Source organism: Solenopsis invicta, chromosome 1, assembly GCF_016802725.1.
Source record: "Solenopsis invicta isolate M01_SB chromosome 1, UNIL_Sinv_3.0, whole genome shotgun sequence".
NCBI classification, from domain to species: Eukaryota; Metazoa; Arthropoda; class Insecta; order Hymenoptera; family Formicidae; genus Solenopsis; species Solenopsis invicta.
Genome location: NC_052664.1, coordinates 22,723,415 through 22,743,828, shown reverse-complemented (window position 1 = coordinate 22,743,828; position 20,414 = coordinate 22,723,415). Strand labels below are relative to the sequence as shown.

At 34.4% G+C, this 20,414-nt stretch overlaps 1 protein-coding gene across 4 annotated transcripts in view; it reads left to right on the top strand.

Annotated features, from left to right (window-relative positions):
- LOC105203752 (peroxidase) overlaps nt 1-20,414 on the top strand; it is a 192,020-nt gene that overhangs the window by 144,695 nt on the left and 26,911 nt on the right. The window contains exon 1 of one of the 4 annotated variants that reach the window (XM_039457135.1): nt 15,207-16,053. The exons of 1 other annotated variant lie outside the window; for it this stretch is intronic. In XM_039457135.1, coding sequence (XP_039313069.1) covers nt 16,043-16,053 — 11 coding nt within the window. In that variant the 5' untranslated portion in view covers nt 15,207-16,042. Of the gene's footprint in view, nt 1-15,206; nt 16,054-20,414 lie in introns of those variants that run through there. 2 more of the 4 variants (XM_026131423.2, XM_039457153.1) reach the window with 2 other exon arrangements.

Below are 20,414 nucleotides of genomic sequence, written 5' to 3'. Positions count from 1 at the left end.
TAAGACCTTGCTCTCGTTGTGAAAGTAATGTCGGGCACCCTATTACGAGAAGCTTACGTCCTCTCACTTTCTGCGTGCACATACAATGAGCTGTTGGCGAATTATAACAAATGGGATTTAACACGGTAAAGGTAAGCCATAAAGGCAAATTATAAAAGTCTACCAAGTCCTGTTAATGTTAGTTTTGATTAATAGAAACGCAGCATTATCTCATCTTTATGGCAAAGATGCAATGCGAAAGTTTTTCTTCATTAACAATAAAATCATTAAAAGAATTTTATTTTACGATTCATATATAATTTTATTCTAATTTAGAGGTTTCTAAGATTTTGTTTATTTTGTGGCGTTTATTTTTCGATTAAGTGAATCAATGATTAATCTACAAACCTAATTATACTTTCCAATAATATTTTCTTTATAATTTTAAATTTATAATAATGTATTAAAATGTATTGCTTTGAAAAAGAAATGCTTATATAAATGTCTCTTATTTCTTAAACGATGTTATTAAATTTAAAATCTAGTTCAAAGTGAGCGGTTAAATAGAATTATTACAGACGTCAAAATGCTCTAAACTTTGTAATTAATCAGTCTTAGTTCAAAGTATGAGTCACCCTTAGAAATGAGCTCTTAACATGTAGAGCAGCAAGCGTACCAGGATACAATAACGTAGGATGCAGACCAGTCTCGACTAGTGTGAATCACGACAGTCGGCATGTGAACGAATATGAATACTGAGATACAATAGACGACAGTAATGTTCTCCTGATGCGGAGTAGGATACTGTCAGAAGAATAAGATACTGTCAGAGAATACGATTATCGCATATATTAATAGTTGTCTATATAAATTTGATGACAGACTTCTAAATCTACTATGGCTTATCGTATTCTATAATCGATAACAATCTTATTGTTATACTTACATATACAATGTAAAATCAAATTTTCGTTTGTAAGAGAATTCTTTGAAATAAACAAAGATAAGCAAGTAGATTTTTGTCAATAAATCCAAAAATAATAGTAGAGATCTCTCTTTTCTCACGTTCTTTTCAATAAATTTTGCATAAGCATAAAATTACATAACAAATATGAACTAAAAATATCATGAATAAAATAAATACTGTATCTAATTATTTACGTTATGTTTTTATTACAAGTTAGTTTTCTTGATTTCGATGGTAATGATCAAACTTATAAAAATAAAAGCAGTCTCATAATACAAGATTTAACGTTAAGTTATTAGCAACAGGTTTTACCAGTTAGTAAATATATGTTCCAATCCTATCATTTAATTTAACTTCCTATTTTTGATAATTATTTTGTTTGACTTTGATACACGGCGACTTTAGTTGTTGATAACATTTAAGTAAAACAGTTGTAGAAGATATTACGTTGAAGCAAGATTTATAGCTCGTACAAATCAGTTTAGTCAATCAGAGCTCGACTATTCAGGTTGAATAAAAACCAGGTCGTAATACGCAAGAGCATGTGGACCAAACATTTCGATTGCCCTACCTGATTCGCGCTCGTTCTCCGTCTAGCATTTCATGTCATGATCACTCTCTTGTTACAGTTTGTAATACGTTTTGGAGATTTACTTGAGACAAGCGGGCCATTTAGATGGCCTTATCGATCAACAAGCGAATAAGTATGTTTTGTTTTCTCTTATCCGACAAGAAAATGTGCGAGAGAAAGCTTCAATGAGGAATCGCATGTGAAAGTGTTCGCGGTACGATCTGAAGATACCGACTGACTCTGCAAGATTTTGTGAATGTGTTATACAATGCGAATTAAATAGTTGGAGTACGCTTGAAATGACCGTTGTATCACTTGACAGAGGGAAGGAATTTCTTAAAAATTCGTTATATTAGTTATATTTAATATAAAATAATCAAAAATTATAAGAAATTAAAACTACAATAACAATAACAGCGTTTAAAATCAGTATTGTATTTGTAGTACAATTTCATGCTTGAAAGCAAAAGATTTGAAAATAAAAAAAAAATTAAAAGAATCTAAAGTAAGTATTAGAATTGTTAAATAGACTATTAAGAATGTATCTAATTTAACACAAATGTTCAAATACGCCTTTTAAATATTCTAAAGTAGGTGTAGCTACTTTCTAAATTTTATACATTTGTCTGTTTCCAACTTTCACATTTTTATCTTAGTGTTAAAAATTTGCAATGTAACCGTGAAATCAAAACTCATATTTTCAACATTTTTAATTAAAAATTATGCACTGTTTAACTAAGGCATTGCAATAAACAACATTCAAAATATGTTAAATTCGCGCAACTGATCAACACAGAAGATGTGTGATTGTTCGGAAATTAATGATATCATGAACGCGTATTTGAAACTATTAATAATAATAGTTGGAATATACTTCAACTAAGAAAGAGAGATAGAGAGAGAGAGAGAGGAAAGAAGAATCGGTTCGCTCCGGTCTGAACTAGATTAATTCGCGTGTCTACGACCTCCACACAGACACATACGCACAGCTCTATTCACCTGCACCTGGGTGTTATGGAAAACACGATTCTCTCGCAGAAGCGGGATCGCGCATAGGTAACATCGAGATGCAAGATTGCGCAGAGCGCGTGCGACGATGTACGGAGCGAAAGTCGATCCTTGCACACGAGTCAGAATACTGTTTTCAACGCGGCTCGATCAGGGCCGGTCAGTCGACATGCTTGTCGATCGGAAAGACTATGATCGAATTAGATCACGTGGAATTAATGAGAACAGACACACCACGGAACGAGCCGTTCTCCGTAATAACGAAGAACACGCCCGGTAGGATTACGAATGCTTGCAATTCGTTCAATTCATCGTCGTAAAATTCATCGTCGAGAAACATCGTCGATGTTTCGCCGTTTAAGCCACGTCGCGAGATAGGTAGATTGACATGATGTACAAATGCTTGCCTTATTTTGCAACATAACGATTAATTATACTACGCAATTAATAAATTACGTAATAACAAGCTGTGATCCAGTTTTAGTCTTAAAAAGGAAACAAATATTTCGTATTACTCTGCGTTGAGTAACGCAATTATGCTTTATATGCGCGATATTATATTTTAACCGCAATCATGATAATTACGTCTTTATTCCCATGAAACTGATCTGTGAAATTTCATTTTAACAATGTTCAATACTTCGCATGTAATCACAATAAGAATAGCACATCTAACATACATAAATAAAATCTAGCGTAATTTTTTAATTCACCGATTTCTAACGAAGGGAAAAACGAATACGTTAACAAGGAGGCTCGTGATTTCGATCCATAAGCCGAAGATGCCAGACGTTTCTTCCTGTATTTTCCCATAGCTGCTGTGAGAGAAACGTTGGGAAATAATTAATATAGTAGCGGTTGTAAGACGATCGTATCAGATTAGATCACGTAGAATTAGCGGGAGCGGCATAACTCGCCGTTCGCCGGCGACGAAAAAGAGAGCAATGAGAAGATGCGAGAAACGTTTCGCCCAGTCTCCTGCTGCCGCGTCGCCTTCCAGGTAGCAAACTGACGTCATTCGTCGTCGTTTTGACGTCAAATTGTCGTCAAAGACGTTATCTTGACGTTTAAAGTGACGACAAATAGCGTCAGCTTGCTACCTGGGCTCCAGCTGTCCTTCCGTTTGCTTTCTTCCATCGCAATTATGTCGACTAATTGTTATTTTATGTCTAATTAAACACAATCCATTTCGATCTAGTGAGACCTTGCATTTAACGTACCAATCGAAATTCTTGGTTTCCAGTTAATCCCAATGTAGCTTTGATTTGATTTCCTTTCATCGCGCACGGAATGCCAAGAAACATTCCGTACATTCGCAACTCATACATGGTATTACGTAACATGGCAACTGTCTAATAATATGTATGCTCTAGTTACACATCTCGTAGACATGTGTTATATAAAATTGATTTCGTGAACGAATCCTGGGAACTAAAGTGACTTGCATAGTCTCTAAACTATTCACGCACTTACCGCGACATTGTACTTACAGATAAATTAATTTGAAAGCAACGAAGATGGAGTAGAAAAAAAGTATTTGTTTTTCGAATTATTTATAAAACGTTAACTTTGTATAGATCATATTATCTCTCTTCCGTTTAGAAAAAAAAAGGTACAGATTTATCGAGAACAAAATCAGTGAAAGTAAAATATCTTCGTATTAGTTTCCCGATTTTTACGCACGTAATGATATATCGTAATAGTACAATAGACATTATATTGCTACTCTTTTCATATCGTATGAGCTAAGCTAGAGGGTTAACTCCATGCAATCGCTGTTTTCTCGCATCGTGCCTTCCTTTGCGTTTCACCGTGAACCGTTTCACTTTTCCGCGTCTGCATACTTTCGTTTATCTGTGGCTTTTGTTCCTATTTGCATACGTTAGAATAAGTTATTGCTCTCGTATACGCAAGAGAGTAGACGCTGTAGGCGGCATTCCACTTTTCCAAGCATCGTTGCATTATGCTCTCCGCCTTGCGTGAGATTTACATAACTGTAATAAATGCACCGCTGTCTCTAGAAAGGGTTAATGTATTTAATTATCTAACATCGCGGATTGCATTTGAGAGTGCGTAACTGAGATGGACTTTCAGAGGCTCTTTGCTTCGACGTTTCTTGTACGAGAAACACGCGAGCGGTAATTGCATTGATTTTGCATCGTTATATCTTTCATTTTCCGGCAACAGTTAAGTAAGTCTATGCAATAAGGAATAAATTAAAAAACTTGATTAGGTAGATAAACTATCTTCCTCAATAAAAACAACTTGTCAACTGCGAACGATTTAATAACTGTATTAATATACGAACAAAAAAATTACTAATGAAAAATAATGGTTAATAATATGTACCATTAAGAAAGAAAAAGTATTCAAAAAATGACAGGAAATAATAAAAAAAATTTATTTCTTACGATAAAAATATCAATTGAATTTTTCATTAAATATATTTCAACATTATGATGGTGTGTGTTACCAAGCTTTCCCACCAAAGAAACTGAAAGAATTAAGGCCTTACATTAACCATAACTGGTTTTTATATGTGAAATCACGTACAGTATATTTGCCGGCATATATTTTGCTGGCATATTTAATAAATATTTTTATGAAGTAGAGGAGTGTAAGAAACGGCGACAATAAGATGTTAAATTACTTTTACAACTGGAGTTTTATTCCGTTGTGCTTTCGTTCCTTTCGCGATCGTAGAAAATTTGTAAGGAAATGCCTCTTTTTGTTTCTGTAATAATTGTAACTTTTTTCATAATTATTTTATTCAAGCAAAGATTATGCATCTTAGAGAGAAAGAGAAAGAGAGAGAGAGAGAGAGAGAGCATACTTGTGTAAAAAGTAAAAATTTTAAAAATAGAAAATTTACACGTTTTTTATTTTTATTTCAAACAATACTTTATGATACTCAAGAAAGTGTATTACTTATGAACAACTACGCAAAAACTAAATAACATTACATATTTTAATAATATATTTACACTTTGTTATAGTTAGTAGTATAATTTTAAAGAGCAAATAATTCAATAATTTTAATTTTAACAAACTTGAGAATATATCTTCTTAAAATTATACGTTACGTCTCTCACTTCCTTTTACAGTCGCATTGCAATAAGATGCTTAATAATGTGCTAAATAACGTGCATTTTATGACGGCCATTAAAACACTCGGCAATAAATTAAAAGTCGCAAAAAAGTGAGATGCCGTAAGATCATAGCGCATAACATCGCAAGATCCTAATAAGTCGCAATCACGATTGCGTCTGAATTTGCAATGATCCGGCTTGGAGGAGAAACACACAGAGTCCGGAGTCACGAAAATAAGGCAAGAGGTCTCTTGGAAGGAGAGAATCATTATTTGAGTCGCAATCGTGGGGAATGCCAAGGTTTTCACCCTCTCCGTGCTTACCCCGCCCCCGGGTACGCAAGTTTCTTCTTCTCCACAACGTGGTTCTCCGTGGGCCATTCGGCACGCAGGTGATCGAATTTCGATGTTGTAACGATGTGATTTTGCAACAGGTAGGCGTATTTCATGTAAAAATAGCGTACACATATTATGTGACAGATTGTCTTTTCTACACGATTGACACGTTTCAAAGAAAATGCTTCACATTAGCATTTTGTCATTAACATAAACTTGATGAGCCCGAAGTAATTTGTAACATGCAAAATAACTTATAATTGGCAGAAAAAGATACGCGTCAAGATAAAAATTGGACTTACGTTTCTCTGAAAGCTTCTAAAAGTTTGCTTATACGAACAAGAAAGATAAAGGAGTTTTCTGCGATTTAATAAATAAATAATTTATTGCGAAAGATATTTATCCCTGATGAAAATTTTTCTTATAACTTTTACACGAATAGGAACATTTTTCAAAAATACTTAGAAATACTCAAAAAAATCTTCTCTTAGAATTTTTCATACATATGAATTTCAAAATATTCTGAAATTTTTTATAATTTCTAAAAAAATATTTTAACCCTTTTTAGATTTAATAACGTTTTATCAGAAATTATAGAACAAAAAAATCTTACAAATCTACTTACTAAGTATTTCTGAAAAGTGTTCCAATTCGTATAAAAAATGAAAAAAAAAAAAATACAGAAATTCTAAAAAATTATATAAAACTTCTGAGAAAAATTGTCATATAATATAAAAGGTTATAAAAAGGTTAGATGTATATTGAATTATATTGTTACACGATTACCCTTTTAATTGAATAATCTATTACACGCTGGCTTAAGACTGACGTACAACGTTCCTACTGAACGTGATAGCGCTGTCATTTGGATAGCATAGTCGTCGGAATTAATTTGAGCGGATGAGAGAGCTCCAAGAGAGCGGGCAAATTTCACCGTAAATTAAATCTGTCACTTTTTGTCAAGCGGCATCGTTTTATATTTGCGATAACATCTTAATTGCGCTCCCGCATCTTTGGTAATTGTGACGCACTCTTAATGACCAATAAGCACGAGGGCTTAACACTTATGAATGCGTAACGCTTTAAGTTGAAATACTTGCTAACACGTTCGTAATACAGTTTGAACGGTCATGCGAAATGGATATCATAAAGTTTTCTTTGATGTATTGTGTCATCGAGGGCATGTATGTCGTCAGTACTCGTTATAAATCGCGTGCGTTTAAAGCATGCGAATATCTATCTATTATTCAATTCAATTGAACGTAAATTTTGCGAAGCGATATGTGCGTCTCAAGATATAAAGTCTGTTTTTAAATGAGAAATATGTCAGCGACGTCAATTTCTTGACGCGATTATCAGCAGATCAAAGATGTTGATACCTGGATTAAAGTATTTAGCGCGTGTCTTAAAACTTTCTCTTGTATCATGTATTGAAAGTAGGACTCACATATAATCTCTTATATCATATTATTACCTATTATATTCACGTTTACTTCAATTACAGCATCGGATGTATCCCTTTCAGGAATCATGCGTGAGTCATATTGTAAACGGGCTAAATACGTTAAATGTATGCAAATGCGGTGCTCGCTCGTGCGTAAGATTCGTTCAGCTGCATGCACCTACGCGCACGAGCCGCTTATTTATTTATGTAAGTACGCGGTCCTGTTCCACGTTATAATTAGAATATCTGTAGACTCGTGTGCTTATGGGTTTTTAATCATTTGTTATTAGCTTGAAATTATTAAAGTCTTCTGTATATAAATTTTTCAAATAAAAATTAACGTGCTTAATTATTTTATTTCTGATAGCTAATAATAATAATAATGTCGAGAATTCGTGTGCGATCGGATCAATATCTAATAAGAAACAATACAAACAAGTAAAAATAGGAAATTTGAAAATGATATTTTGGAGTTACTCTAAGAAGCACAAAATGTTAAATGCTTATAAATTCTTTAAAAAAAAAATTTTAAAAAGCTTTATATAGAAGCCTAAGACAGAATAACTTATAAAAATAATTTTATAAAAATATTAAAAAATAAACAATGAGGTACATACATGTTTCTATACTACTTTTTTTATTTTTAGATAAATGTTTTATTTATATTAATATATTAAATTGGCAAATATGTATGCCCTCGAAAAATAAATTTAATATGTTTTCTTTTGTTTTGTCCCCATCGATGAATGCAATAATATATATGAAAATGGAATTTCGATTAGCCTCAAGTGGGTGGGATATATTTTGATATCGCTTTATCAATCTGCCACTTCGATTCATTGTGCATGCTTGCGTTATATCATTGTCCCGGATTCAAGTGTTCTCACCATCAAGCATGTTACCGTTCACGCAAACGTATGCAATGATAATGCGGACACCGGTCAAACCTGTTTAAAAAAAAAAAAATCTCGGGGGGGAATTTCCGGCGCCGCCTTGACTGGCATCAAGGATATACGTTTCGCCAGTAAGTTGGCCCACTGTCGAAAGACGAATTACACGTGATTAAGTTCGACGGGTTTGGAAAAAAGATGATGCGATACACGATGGCCAAGTATGATATCTTGTAATAGGCCCAGGTAAAAATAAATATCCTCAAGCGTAAACCAAAATGTTGGGAAAAATATTTTAAAATAATTTCTCTTGTCGAGAAATAAGTTGCCTCGATAAATTTCTTGCTTTTTTATGGCAATGTTTTATGATAAAATTATTAAGATCAATAAGTGAATTATTATAATGCATTATAAAAACTCAATTTTTATATTATATCATAAATAAAGATTGAAAAACACTTAATCTTCTTATAATTTGTAACTAATTTGAAAGTCACATATAAAAGAAAAATGTTGCGTTAATTTAGATATTTGATAAAAAAAGCAAATAAACTGAACTATTTTTTTCTCCTCAAGTTAATAAACCTCGTACAAATTGATGCAATGTATTTATTACTTTTCGAACAAACATTCGATATGATTCTTTGTTAGTTTATATTCGGTTATATACATTCATACGTTATTTTTATCCATAAAAATAACAAATTTTATGCGTGCACGCAAACTGTATACATATAGTGAAACTTTCGACTCCCTCGTTTCGAATCAATTGATCAAATCAGAGAAATATGGCTTCAGGCGGCAATAACATTACTCAACGATGGATAATTTATCATTCGATGGTTCTCTTTGACATAAGGATCGTTTAAGATAGTACCATTTGTAACAGCTCCCTTTGTTGCACAAATTTTCTGCTTCGTTTTGTTAGGCATTGTGCGTTTATATAAATAATCATTTCAACAATACAAATAATCATTTCACTTCTCTCATCACTTCATATACTAGATTTTTTGCGGATACATTCAGGCAATCTTTGTAATAGTGTAGTGATGTGAATACGAAATATGAGTGACGCAGCTACTACATTCGAATGGAACGAAAAGAAAATTCTTTATTTTAATTAAATCTTTTTGTTCATTTCGTATCTATATCAATCAGGAAATCAATTAAAAAAAAACATTGCGTAATAAATATTTAATATTTTATACGTTTTTATTTTAAACGCACATTCACAAAATTTTTATTTTACTTTCAATTATTTATTTTGTTTAGTCTATAAATTTATTTAAAGAAAAATCATTTTCTAATTATTGTATGTTGCAAAATTATGTAATAATTAATATTTCTATACGTATAAAACTTTCTTAAGTTTTAACACTAATAGTAAGGATTTTAAAGATTTTATCAAAAGTTTGATTAAATACATTCTTGTCATTTATGTTTCCTCGAAAATATTTCGTGTAAAAAAAAAAAATAATCGATATGTGAAAAACCGCAAAAGAATAGCCTGCAAAATAAGTGTCCAACCAAGATCTACCTGTTGCGTCATTCCGTAACCCATTACAAGCTCAAACTGTTTTTTTTCGTTTTATATAAATAAAGCAATGCAGCTTCAATGACCAAGACATGAAGGTGCGATAACCCATTACGAAATGATGAGTGACGTGGAATGTCGGGTTCAACGAAGGCAGACCACGTCTCATTCATATGCCATCAGTATCAGTAACGATTCCTTATTACTCGCGTATACGAAACCGTAAAAACGTCGGCCAGAAAATTGCCAATACCGGCCAGAGGAACGACGTTCGTGCAGAGTATCTAAAGTTGCTGTAACACGACGGAGAGTTGCATCGTGTGTTTGGAGCAATTTCGTTTCGCCTGTGAGGAATCACGAGTGGCGCTCCGCGATCAATGTAGAAATAATCGCGATATTATGTGCAACGATAGTAATAAAACATTCTGTCCGTGATGTGTTACTTCGCACGATCTTCGAAGATATTGTAATACTGATTTAACGTAGCCGTATCCGTCGTTCTTTCGCGAAATCATTCGTGATACACTTACGCAAGAGTCGATCTTGAAACAATATTAAAGCCGGACTTACATTTTTATATGCGCATGTCACGAATTTTTAGCGAAGTCTGTCGTTCAAAGTTTATCACAAGAAAATTATATAGTATTTTTCATAAAGTTTTTCTCAATAATTATTAATTTAATTTATATTAACGTAATAAAATGAATATATAATTCGTGTACTAATAAACTCTTTTCTTACGGCTTTGGAGACTTTTAATCCATGTAAAATAACACGAAATCTAAAATGCTACCTTCACAGTACGATTATCCACTCCGCAATGACCTCGTGACACCTAAAACTGTTTGTCTGCTTTCCAACGTAACGGAGAAAGTATTTTCTTTTTGATTGCCCCTCTCCCCCCAACAGAGAAGATGGCAGTTACATTTCAAGCAAATCCAAATGATATCATCGCAAGCATTTTGTCCTGAATTTTTTTACGTGCAAGAAATGCATGAACATACACGCTGTATACGTGAGAACAACCGACGAAATTTTTTTGTCTGCTAACGAACTCTGTCGCTTACACGCCGATCAATTTCTTGAGAAATCTTATAGGAAGATACATCAGAATATTACATAAGAGGTATACATCACAGTATTACATAAGAGATCTACGTCACGATATTATACATTTATACCATCTTTAGAATTCGTAACTTGTCAATTTTGCTAACATTTTCTCTGTTCACTTTTTAAAATGTAATAAATACCATTTGAATATGATGTAGAGCATGGTGATTCATTGCTGACGTATTGTATCCTGCTACATTGTACTTGGCTATATATTATATCTCGTGCGTTTCGAAACCAAAGACCGAAATCAATATGACATCCGCGAAAGAAAGGCAAGGCTACCTGAGAACACCTCGTCACCCTGTGATCATGCAAATTCTCGCGCACGTCAGGCGTTTAATAAAGTGCAGCATTCTGTCATTCAAAATTACCGACCACACATGCAATATCTTAATCAAAAATGCATAATGCGTCAAGCATTCGAATTTCTTTGATGATGTTGCCGTCAACATTGATTTTACTGTAATTATCCAAAAAGGCTAGTAGAGCAAAATGATAAAATGTTCACTTGTGTATCTTTTCACAGATGTAAGAAAAAGAAATTCATTGTAGAAAAAGTAAAACTTCGAAGTCTGATGTAACATGCGCGGAATGCACTAAATATTCCAATATACTCTTTTATAATTCTTCGTTGCGATATTTGTAATAACAGGTCAGTCGTAAAAATACGTGCATGAGATAAAGTAAAGTATCAAATAAAATAAAGAAAAGATTTTGGTTCTGTGTAAAGGTTGAGCAATTATCTTAATTTCAATTTTTATATTTGTACCTCGCTTTTCTTTTTAAACGCACATTGAAAGAGAAATCAAACTATTATACATCTTTCGAATAGTGCGATCGAAATAAAATACATCTTTATATAATACATTTCTGTATAAAAATATATGCAATTATTCTTGTCCTTGTATTTTTGTCCTTGAATCCTTGAATTTGTACGATTTTGTCACAAACCCTTCTCATTCTATTTCCCATGGCTATTAGAGTACATGCAGCGTGTTTGTCGGCGAAACTGACATTTTCGCCAGGCCCCGGTGCATATCGACAAAAATGCCAACGCGACGTTACGTAAAAACAAGTCTGTCGAACTAAAGGCGGCACGTCAAACTTTACATCTCGTTCCACATCCATACATTATTCGCGCGCGCGAGGGGAGTCAACGTACCGCGTAAAGTCTCGCTCTCAAAAGGTGTCCGATCGGTCGCGGCTCTCGCTTATTAGCCGCGGGAACGCCACAGTTGCGTCAATCGTTTAATTGTTCTCCTCATCCCGTTAAAGGAGCGTATAAATTTTGCTGCGCGCTTGTAAGATTTCGTCGCGTGAGTACGCTTGCTTATTAGGTACGCCCGTCCGTTTTTCTATCTACGGCCTCCCAACCTTGCAGTTAGAACGGCAATTACAGATTAGGTTTTTTTAACGATCCAGGTAATCACGCGAAGTACATATTTATTAGACTGAATTGAATCGTGAAACTTGTAGTTAATAGGAAAATTATCACGTGAGAGAAAAGGAAAGCGTTGAAAGATTTTTATGAAATTTCAGATTTTCCCCATTATTAATTTAAAATATCGAATTGAGAGGTAATCGGTAATTGAGTAAAATTAGAAATTAAAAATTTTCAGTACATACATATATAAAGTTCCAGTTGCAATTGGATTAAGCAATTTTAACATTTTTTTTTTTAATAATAAAATGTCTCTGAAAAATATTCATTATACTCAATTTCTTCTTCATTAGTGTTGATCTATTCGCGTTTGCTCGTGTTTGTCTGCGACTGAAAGGACATTAAACGTTCTGGTTGAATTATTTATTCGCGAGGTCGGAGAAACGAGATATTAAATGATCGGGAAAAGGAAACTAGAGTTACCCGCTCAATTTTCTCGTGTGCCATTAAGACAATTCAATTCTTATCGATTCAAGACTCAATTATATACGATTAAGCCCTTGTACGATATACGATTTATCGTGCAAGCTTAATTGACCAGTTTTGTGCCACGGTACAGAGTATCCATTTCAAATTGGATCATTTCACTTCGTTTATTGTGCTATTACCAAACCTAACGAATGACAGGAGAATGAATTATATTTAATGATAATTTATTGCAATTCGGAAACACAGTTATTTTTTTAAAGTTAGCTTGCAGTTTCAAACGCGAGACGGATTTCATGATGCAATCTGTAAAATATCGTAAATTGATCATGTATTAATTTCATCGATTTTCACAGTGAAGAATGTATTTATAGTCACGCGTACACGAAGCCTCTTTATTAGAATGAAGATGGATATGTCGCCCCGGGCGATACGTTCTAAACATCTCTCTTTCGTAAGTACTATCGTCCCGGAATGTGCTCCATATACGATGGCAAAACTTTCAGGTTGAAGAGGAAAGTGAAAGGTGGATAAAAAACAGATCAATCACATTTTGCATTTGTAGATATATTATAAAATGGAGAATGTAACGCGAAGAAATAAATCTTTCTGACGATTTATTTAATATTAAATTAGAATTCTCTTCAATTAACGTCCTAACATATTTGTTTTCTTACAACTTGCTAATCTAAATAGTTCAGAGAAAATCAACATCAAAGCTGAAATAATTATAGTAAATAATCATATATCGCTTATTGAGAGAAAGAATTTAATTTTCAATGTAAAAGTAGACGTACAGAGCTATGCTTTAATAATATTTTAGTTCATAAGCAATTATCTTAATTAACGTTTCCGAGTGCATTTTGTAGTGCATCGGTTGATTAAATTCTCCTTTCAATATTCAACGGCAATAAGACCGCAAAGCGTGCAATTAGGCAATTATAAGTGGCGTAATTTCGTGTCATCTGGTTTATCGCCGTACCACGACTTCTTACGATATTTTAATTTTCTCTACTGTCGAAAAAAGCCGATTAACCATCGCAGAACAAAACTGATTTCACGGCCAGACGAAATGCACAATGCACTTTCTCAACGGTGTTGCGTTATTATTATACGGTACTGGCCGCTAGCTGACAACCGAACATTATCGATCACGTGTTCACGTCTGAATTTATAAAAAGAAGTGGGGCACTGTGTGAACTAATTATCACGTGATGCCATACAAATGAAATCTCGTAAATTACCGATCTTTCACTCAGACTCCTCGGGCAAGCGTGTATACATAAATCATTTATGCAATCAATTATAATATCTAAAGGATTATATCTAGTATAACTTTCATAATTTATATAATAGAACTAAATGTTCTGCGGATAACTTGCATAACGCAACGCAAAGTCTGGTTGGACCTCGAGATTAAACGCTATTCACCATCATTATGCGTTTTGAAACAAAATATATCAGGGGATTTTTGCTAATGGGGAGATTGACAGATTGACTAAGATCGGAGCCAAAATAAACCTGAATAATTGGATGTTTCTTTGTCAGGCAAAAAAGAATGATCAGAGACTCTCTACAGCTGGAGCATTAAATTAACTAGGAAGTTGGAGAGGTTGCTCAACAATTCGAGCTGACAATGATGAGACAATACCAAAGTAAAACAAACGAACTTCTGACAATGAACAAGAAGGCACTAAGAATCACAGGATCGGTTTTAACAAGTCATGTAGAGCTCTCGTTATGTAGGATCCTTTTATGTACTCGAGCAGATGAGCAAAAGAAATGCGAGAAGGAAGAAGAGGATAACATACATATTTTATGTCGTCGTTTAGCGCTTGCTCGTAAAAGATACGAGTACATATACCTAGGTCAAATATTTCTTGAATATTTCTCAGAGATTTAAAAGTACCGAGGGTGAACTAACTATTAAGTCTGGCGTGAATGACAGCAGGCTGGGGCTATGACCTCAAGAAATCAGCGGGAGTTACAAAAGAACAAATCTAATCTAAGTGACGTTAGGGGCTGTTATAAGCCGCACCGTTACTTTATTTACTACTACTAAAGGAAACGTGCCATAAAGAAGGCTGCAATTCGCATTCATGTAAGCTGCAGTGTTTCGATCTACTTCGTCCGAAAAGTGATGCAAGATGATTTGTATGCAGATGAAGTGAATGATCATAGCAACGGATTTACTATAATTCGTTCGTTGACGCTCGAAGAGAATTAGACTATCGAATACACTCAAAAAACTCCGAATAATAATCTCGGAAAAATTTTTTCCGGATAATGGATGAATTTACGAGATTTGTCGTGCGCAAGCTCACGTTAGCCCGCAGTTATCGATTACCCAGCAAGATCTTCGATCGACGTCGCATAGCTGGAAAGAGTTCTACCACGTTCTTCTTGAAAGTGCAATCGAAAGGTAACGAAGAAAGCATCCATTGTCGGACCTAGCGAGCGGCACTTTCGGCGACGCGTATTTCGGAGACCGGCGGGACACAATCGATGTCTCGAATCGAGGGCAGCAGCCGTGCGGCTCGTTTAGAGAAAGGAAAGTAAGACGTGGACGGGAGCTACACCTCCTCCGCCTCCTTCTTCATCACATCCGCCGCTAACTCTTCGTGGTTCTTTCTCGCTCACCTGGTTGCGAGTACATAACGTAAGATAAAATAACTTTCCTCCACCTCTCTCGTCTCCTCTCAATTCTCCCTCCCCGGCTTCCTCTCCCTTCTCGTTTCCTTTCCACGAGTCAGCACCGCGCTTTTAGGGAGCTTTCCACCACCAAGACGGTGTACACTCTGCGCTTTCATAAAGAACTATGCGGCAGGAAGGCAGGACACGATCGCGAGTACACACATTAAGGTAGTCGATCAGTGTGAGTCGCTCTAAAAGCAACCACCCAGGAGCAGGAGGACCGGTGGTGGCCGACCGCTGCAAGCGGATTATATCCGGCAAGTAGAGAAGTAGCTGGTCCTTGCATGAACACGATAGAGGAATAGAGCACGCGCGGTGGTGATTACCTCAGCGGTCATTCGAACGCGCGCAAAGACATTAGCCGACGAAGACATCGCCGACATTATTCTTCGTTCGATTTCCGTTCTCGATCCTCCATCGCGTGTTGCGTGTGTGGAAAGAGTGCATCGGGGAACGTGCAAATTGACAATTACAACTCTCGACGACAAGCTTGTCGTCGCTCCTCGATCGCCGTGAATCAGCAGCAACGTGGAGCACGTGGTGGAAGAATGCACAACGGGTGAGTGTGGCGGAATTATGAATCAAAAAATTCTACAAAAGAATTCTAAGCGATCGTATCACGCGCCAAAGTATCGCGAGGATGTTGCTGAGATAGGACATTACCAGAGAATTTTAAGATTTACACCTTTTGCAATTCTTGTCGTGAAAAAAAAAAAAAAGATTGCAGATAATAATCCCCCCTCATCACTTCTTAGTAAAATATGATTAGAAAATCAATCAATTTAAAAAGATCTATCTTTGTTACAGAACATACATTCGATACTGCTAATAAAAATTGATTTGTGTACAAAAATTTAGAACCAGACAATGACTCTGTTTTGCCACAAAAAAACAGAGAGAAAAAGTTCACATTTTAAAGTTTTACTGCGCGTATCTATATTGTCGCGAATGATACAGGATACATATTACTCTTGAACAATGTACATTATCTCATATAAAGTTGCAGTATAAAATATATTACTTTCTCGTATTAAATAAAAATTATAAAATATATTTTATATAATATATTCCATTTGTATGTAATCTATTTCATAAATTCCATATGCTCTACTTTTCTGCTTTTTGAAATAAGTGGATCAAGGATACGTGTCAGACTGTCACTTTTTCGAAGTTGACGTGACTAATTCTCTTTTCCTTTTATTATTCATGCTGTAAATTGATATCGCTAAATAACACTAAAGACCGGTTGTTACACCTTCGGATAAACTATGTGGTAAATGGATAATCTACGCATCCATTATATATGTGTGTAAACATATAGACATTTATTCATTAGATAATTTAAGACATAGTTTATTCGATGATAGAATAACCGGCACTAAATGAGATTAATTTTTCATCCATTAATCCTAACAGAAATAAGCTTTTCTTCAACATATCTTACATGATGATACCAAGCAAGTTGAAAGACTACTATTAAATTTATCACATACTGATACATATACTCAAAAAAAGAACTTCATTTTAAAATATTAAAATATATAGATTTAAAATAAAAAAATGTTTAAAGCTGTTCAAGATTTCAGTTTTAAACATTTTAATGTTATAAATCTAAACCATTTAAAACTAAAATGTTTTTAAAAAATAAAGACAGATTTAATACGTCAGATTATACATAGATTATAAACAGGTTAAAACGTTAAAACTGAACACTTTTTTTTGAGTGTTAAAGATTTTTAAATTATCTCAGAAATCATTCTCACCAAATTAAGACGTTTGCGGTATGTTTGCATAAATTAATAAATTACTACCGCGATTGCTTATCAGATTTTCTAATCTTCGGCGAGCTTCTTGAACGTGAGAAAGAAGAGGCTTCCTGAGAAAGATAGATAGCTCGGAAAAATGATTGCGAGTAATTATGAGAACTGGGTCGGGGCGCACACAAATGGGGCGATGTCTCGCCGGAAATGCACGTGACTCTTTTCAGGTCTATTATCAACGCGCCGCGCGCCGGTACAGAATCGCGAATGCTGCGAAAGGTGAAAGGAGAATTCTGCGTGACGCATCGAGAGAGCAATCGATGCTTTATTTCGATCGACCCGGGGGGAATTTTGTTACAGTCATGATCTACACGATTTATTCTTTGAAGGAAACGCGCGTCGTCACGCGAGATGATGGACAAGCGCGCGATCGGATGGAACTTAGTGCGGTGCAAAATAAAGATCAGACAGATGTCTCGTAATCTAAACTCGTCCCTCTGCGAGCATCGCGTTACTTTTACCCACTTTCGAATCCTTTCACCGAGCTAGTAAATCATTCGGGTTTTTAATTGTCAAATAAAATACGCGTCTGTAGGTGTGCGGGGATTTGCAAACACTTGAGAAACGAGTCGATCACTGTCCGCCTACTTAGTGGCAATTATTGTATCTAACCGTGATGCTGCGGCGCAACGATGATGTAGTCGCCGCAACGATAGTAGTCGATTAGCGTATAACGAAAGCTTTCATTACAATCTTCCAATGTACTATTTGGGATAATTTCACTTTGTTAATTTAGCTAATTGCATCATACACCGTTGGATTCTTTGAGTAACTAATACGTTACGCTTATCACGATCGGAAACTTCACATTCATTCTTGCATTGTATCAAGCATATAAGAGATTTCACATTTTATGCAATTTATAAATATTCAATCCAGCGTTTCTAATACAAATAATCTAAATTCTTTTGCAATATACGTTACATTTTTATTTAAACGTATATACTGAGATAATCAGTCTTCTTTCAACAGTTGGATGATTTCACTTAATATTATCATGTATAAAATAAATGGAAACAATAATGATTATAATATTTATCAAATAATTTAAAAGTATATTAAATTCAGCAATCGCTGATGTTTATAATTTTAGGTTTATGTGAGATGTATGTAGGTTAAGTTTAATTACAATCCCTTCGCCATAAAAGAAACCGATCAATATGTCTTTGCATGAATGTGAAAGTTATTTGCAGTATAATTACAATATATAATACAGAATGTAAGTAAAAAAAAGTTCACGGGTTGCATATAATCCATTTTTTAAATATATGCATCGTATAAATATAACATCTTTTGATCTCATACTTTATTGTCACGTAAAAAATATTACACAACAACAAGGAACAATCGTTTTGCGGTATTTCGTGGTTGATTTTTTGACGAATTTTCACTTTTCGTACGCTTCCTGACCACTGTTTCGCACGCTCTCCGATTGAATTTCACGCGATTACGTACGCGGAATATCAATCTGAATTCACGTAATTCATCCGGATAAAGTTAACATTTCCGCAAGAAGACAATCGACAATAATTTGACATGCTACTTGCTTGTTAGTTAATGAACCATGATGCATCCAATGATCACGAAAAGTAATTTCTCCAATCTTTTAATTTTGCAAGCTATTTAATACAATGAAAGAAGTAAACCGCTAAATGTTTTATAAAATCTAATGAAAACGCGATTATTTAAACATGACGCATTTTTGTCTCTTCTTTTTTAGAGGCTAATAGTGTAGCAAATCATATGTATATCATAGATAAATTGAAAGATTTTAAAATTAAATTTATTAATTCTACTTCTCCGAACAGAGTAATTTCGATACCTTAATGTGTACTTATTTTATATTTTAAAGCAATATAACAGAGCAAGTAAACGAATGAACATGGAATCATCTCTTCATTCATAGCAAGATATATCATAGCAAGAAAAAAGGTTTTACTGTAAATTACATTATAAGTATTAAAAGAAAAACACATGTTGACAAATTATATCAATTGCGAGTCACCGAAGCAAGTAATTTCCATTAAAGGCGATTGAATAATCGTTATGGTCTAAGATTATCGAATATATGTGAAGACCGGTTTATCTGGTTGCGTTGTATCCGCGCGTATCCGTACCCGAGATACTCGAGATGACCAAAAAACAGAAGAGAATCCGAATAGCTTTAAATGTCGATCGAGTCTTATCTAATCATTATGTGGAACGAGAGGTACTTTCATCGCCGGCAAACTACAAGGAGAGCACGAATACCTGTCAGCCATTTCCAACGTGCCAATTTGTACCGCAAATTAATGTAATTTCACGACAGACGTTAGTGAATGGAGCATGGATGTACGGCAATAATTAATCCTCGAGTATAGTTTACTAAAAAGTTCAAGGTGGTGGAAGCCCTACAGCTATGCTCCCCATACTCTCTAAATCAGAATCAGTGTATTATTCGTTGAAAGACAGTCAACAGCCTGATTTCAGTGTATACTTACAACTACATCAATCAGTGATATACGTATTGTGTTTCAGTGATAATACACTGATCGGGATCAGTGTATCATTACCGAAACACAATACATATATCACTGATTGATGTAGTTGTAAGTATACACTGAAATCAGGCTATTGACTGTCTTTCAGCGAATAATACACTGATTTTTATTTGATCATCACTATCACTATATTTGATCTTTTTAATTTCTTTAATACATTAAAATAAATAATTTCGCATATGTATTAAGCAAAAGCAAGTGTAATCCACAAACTTGATTAACATTTCGATGCTTGAATTTATATTTCTTTTATATATATTTTTTTTTTATTTAAAAAAATATTCCAGAAATTTCATTAAACTATAAAATTAGAAAGTATTCTTCCTTATAAAACTTAAAAACCAGATGTAATATGATGTTCGCAGAAATACGACATGCATGAAATGTATTCGTTGCCGTACAATTTTGTATGTGTGTCAATTGCACGTTTACATATGCAAATGTATGGCAAAGCGTGAGAATACAAAACATAAGACTGACTTTCCATAAACTGGAGGCGTTCGCGATGAGTTTCTTGTGTAAAAGAATGAACAGCGATTACGGACGAACTTCGACTTTTG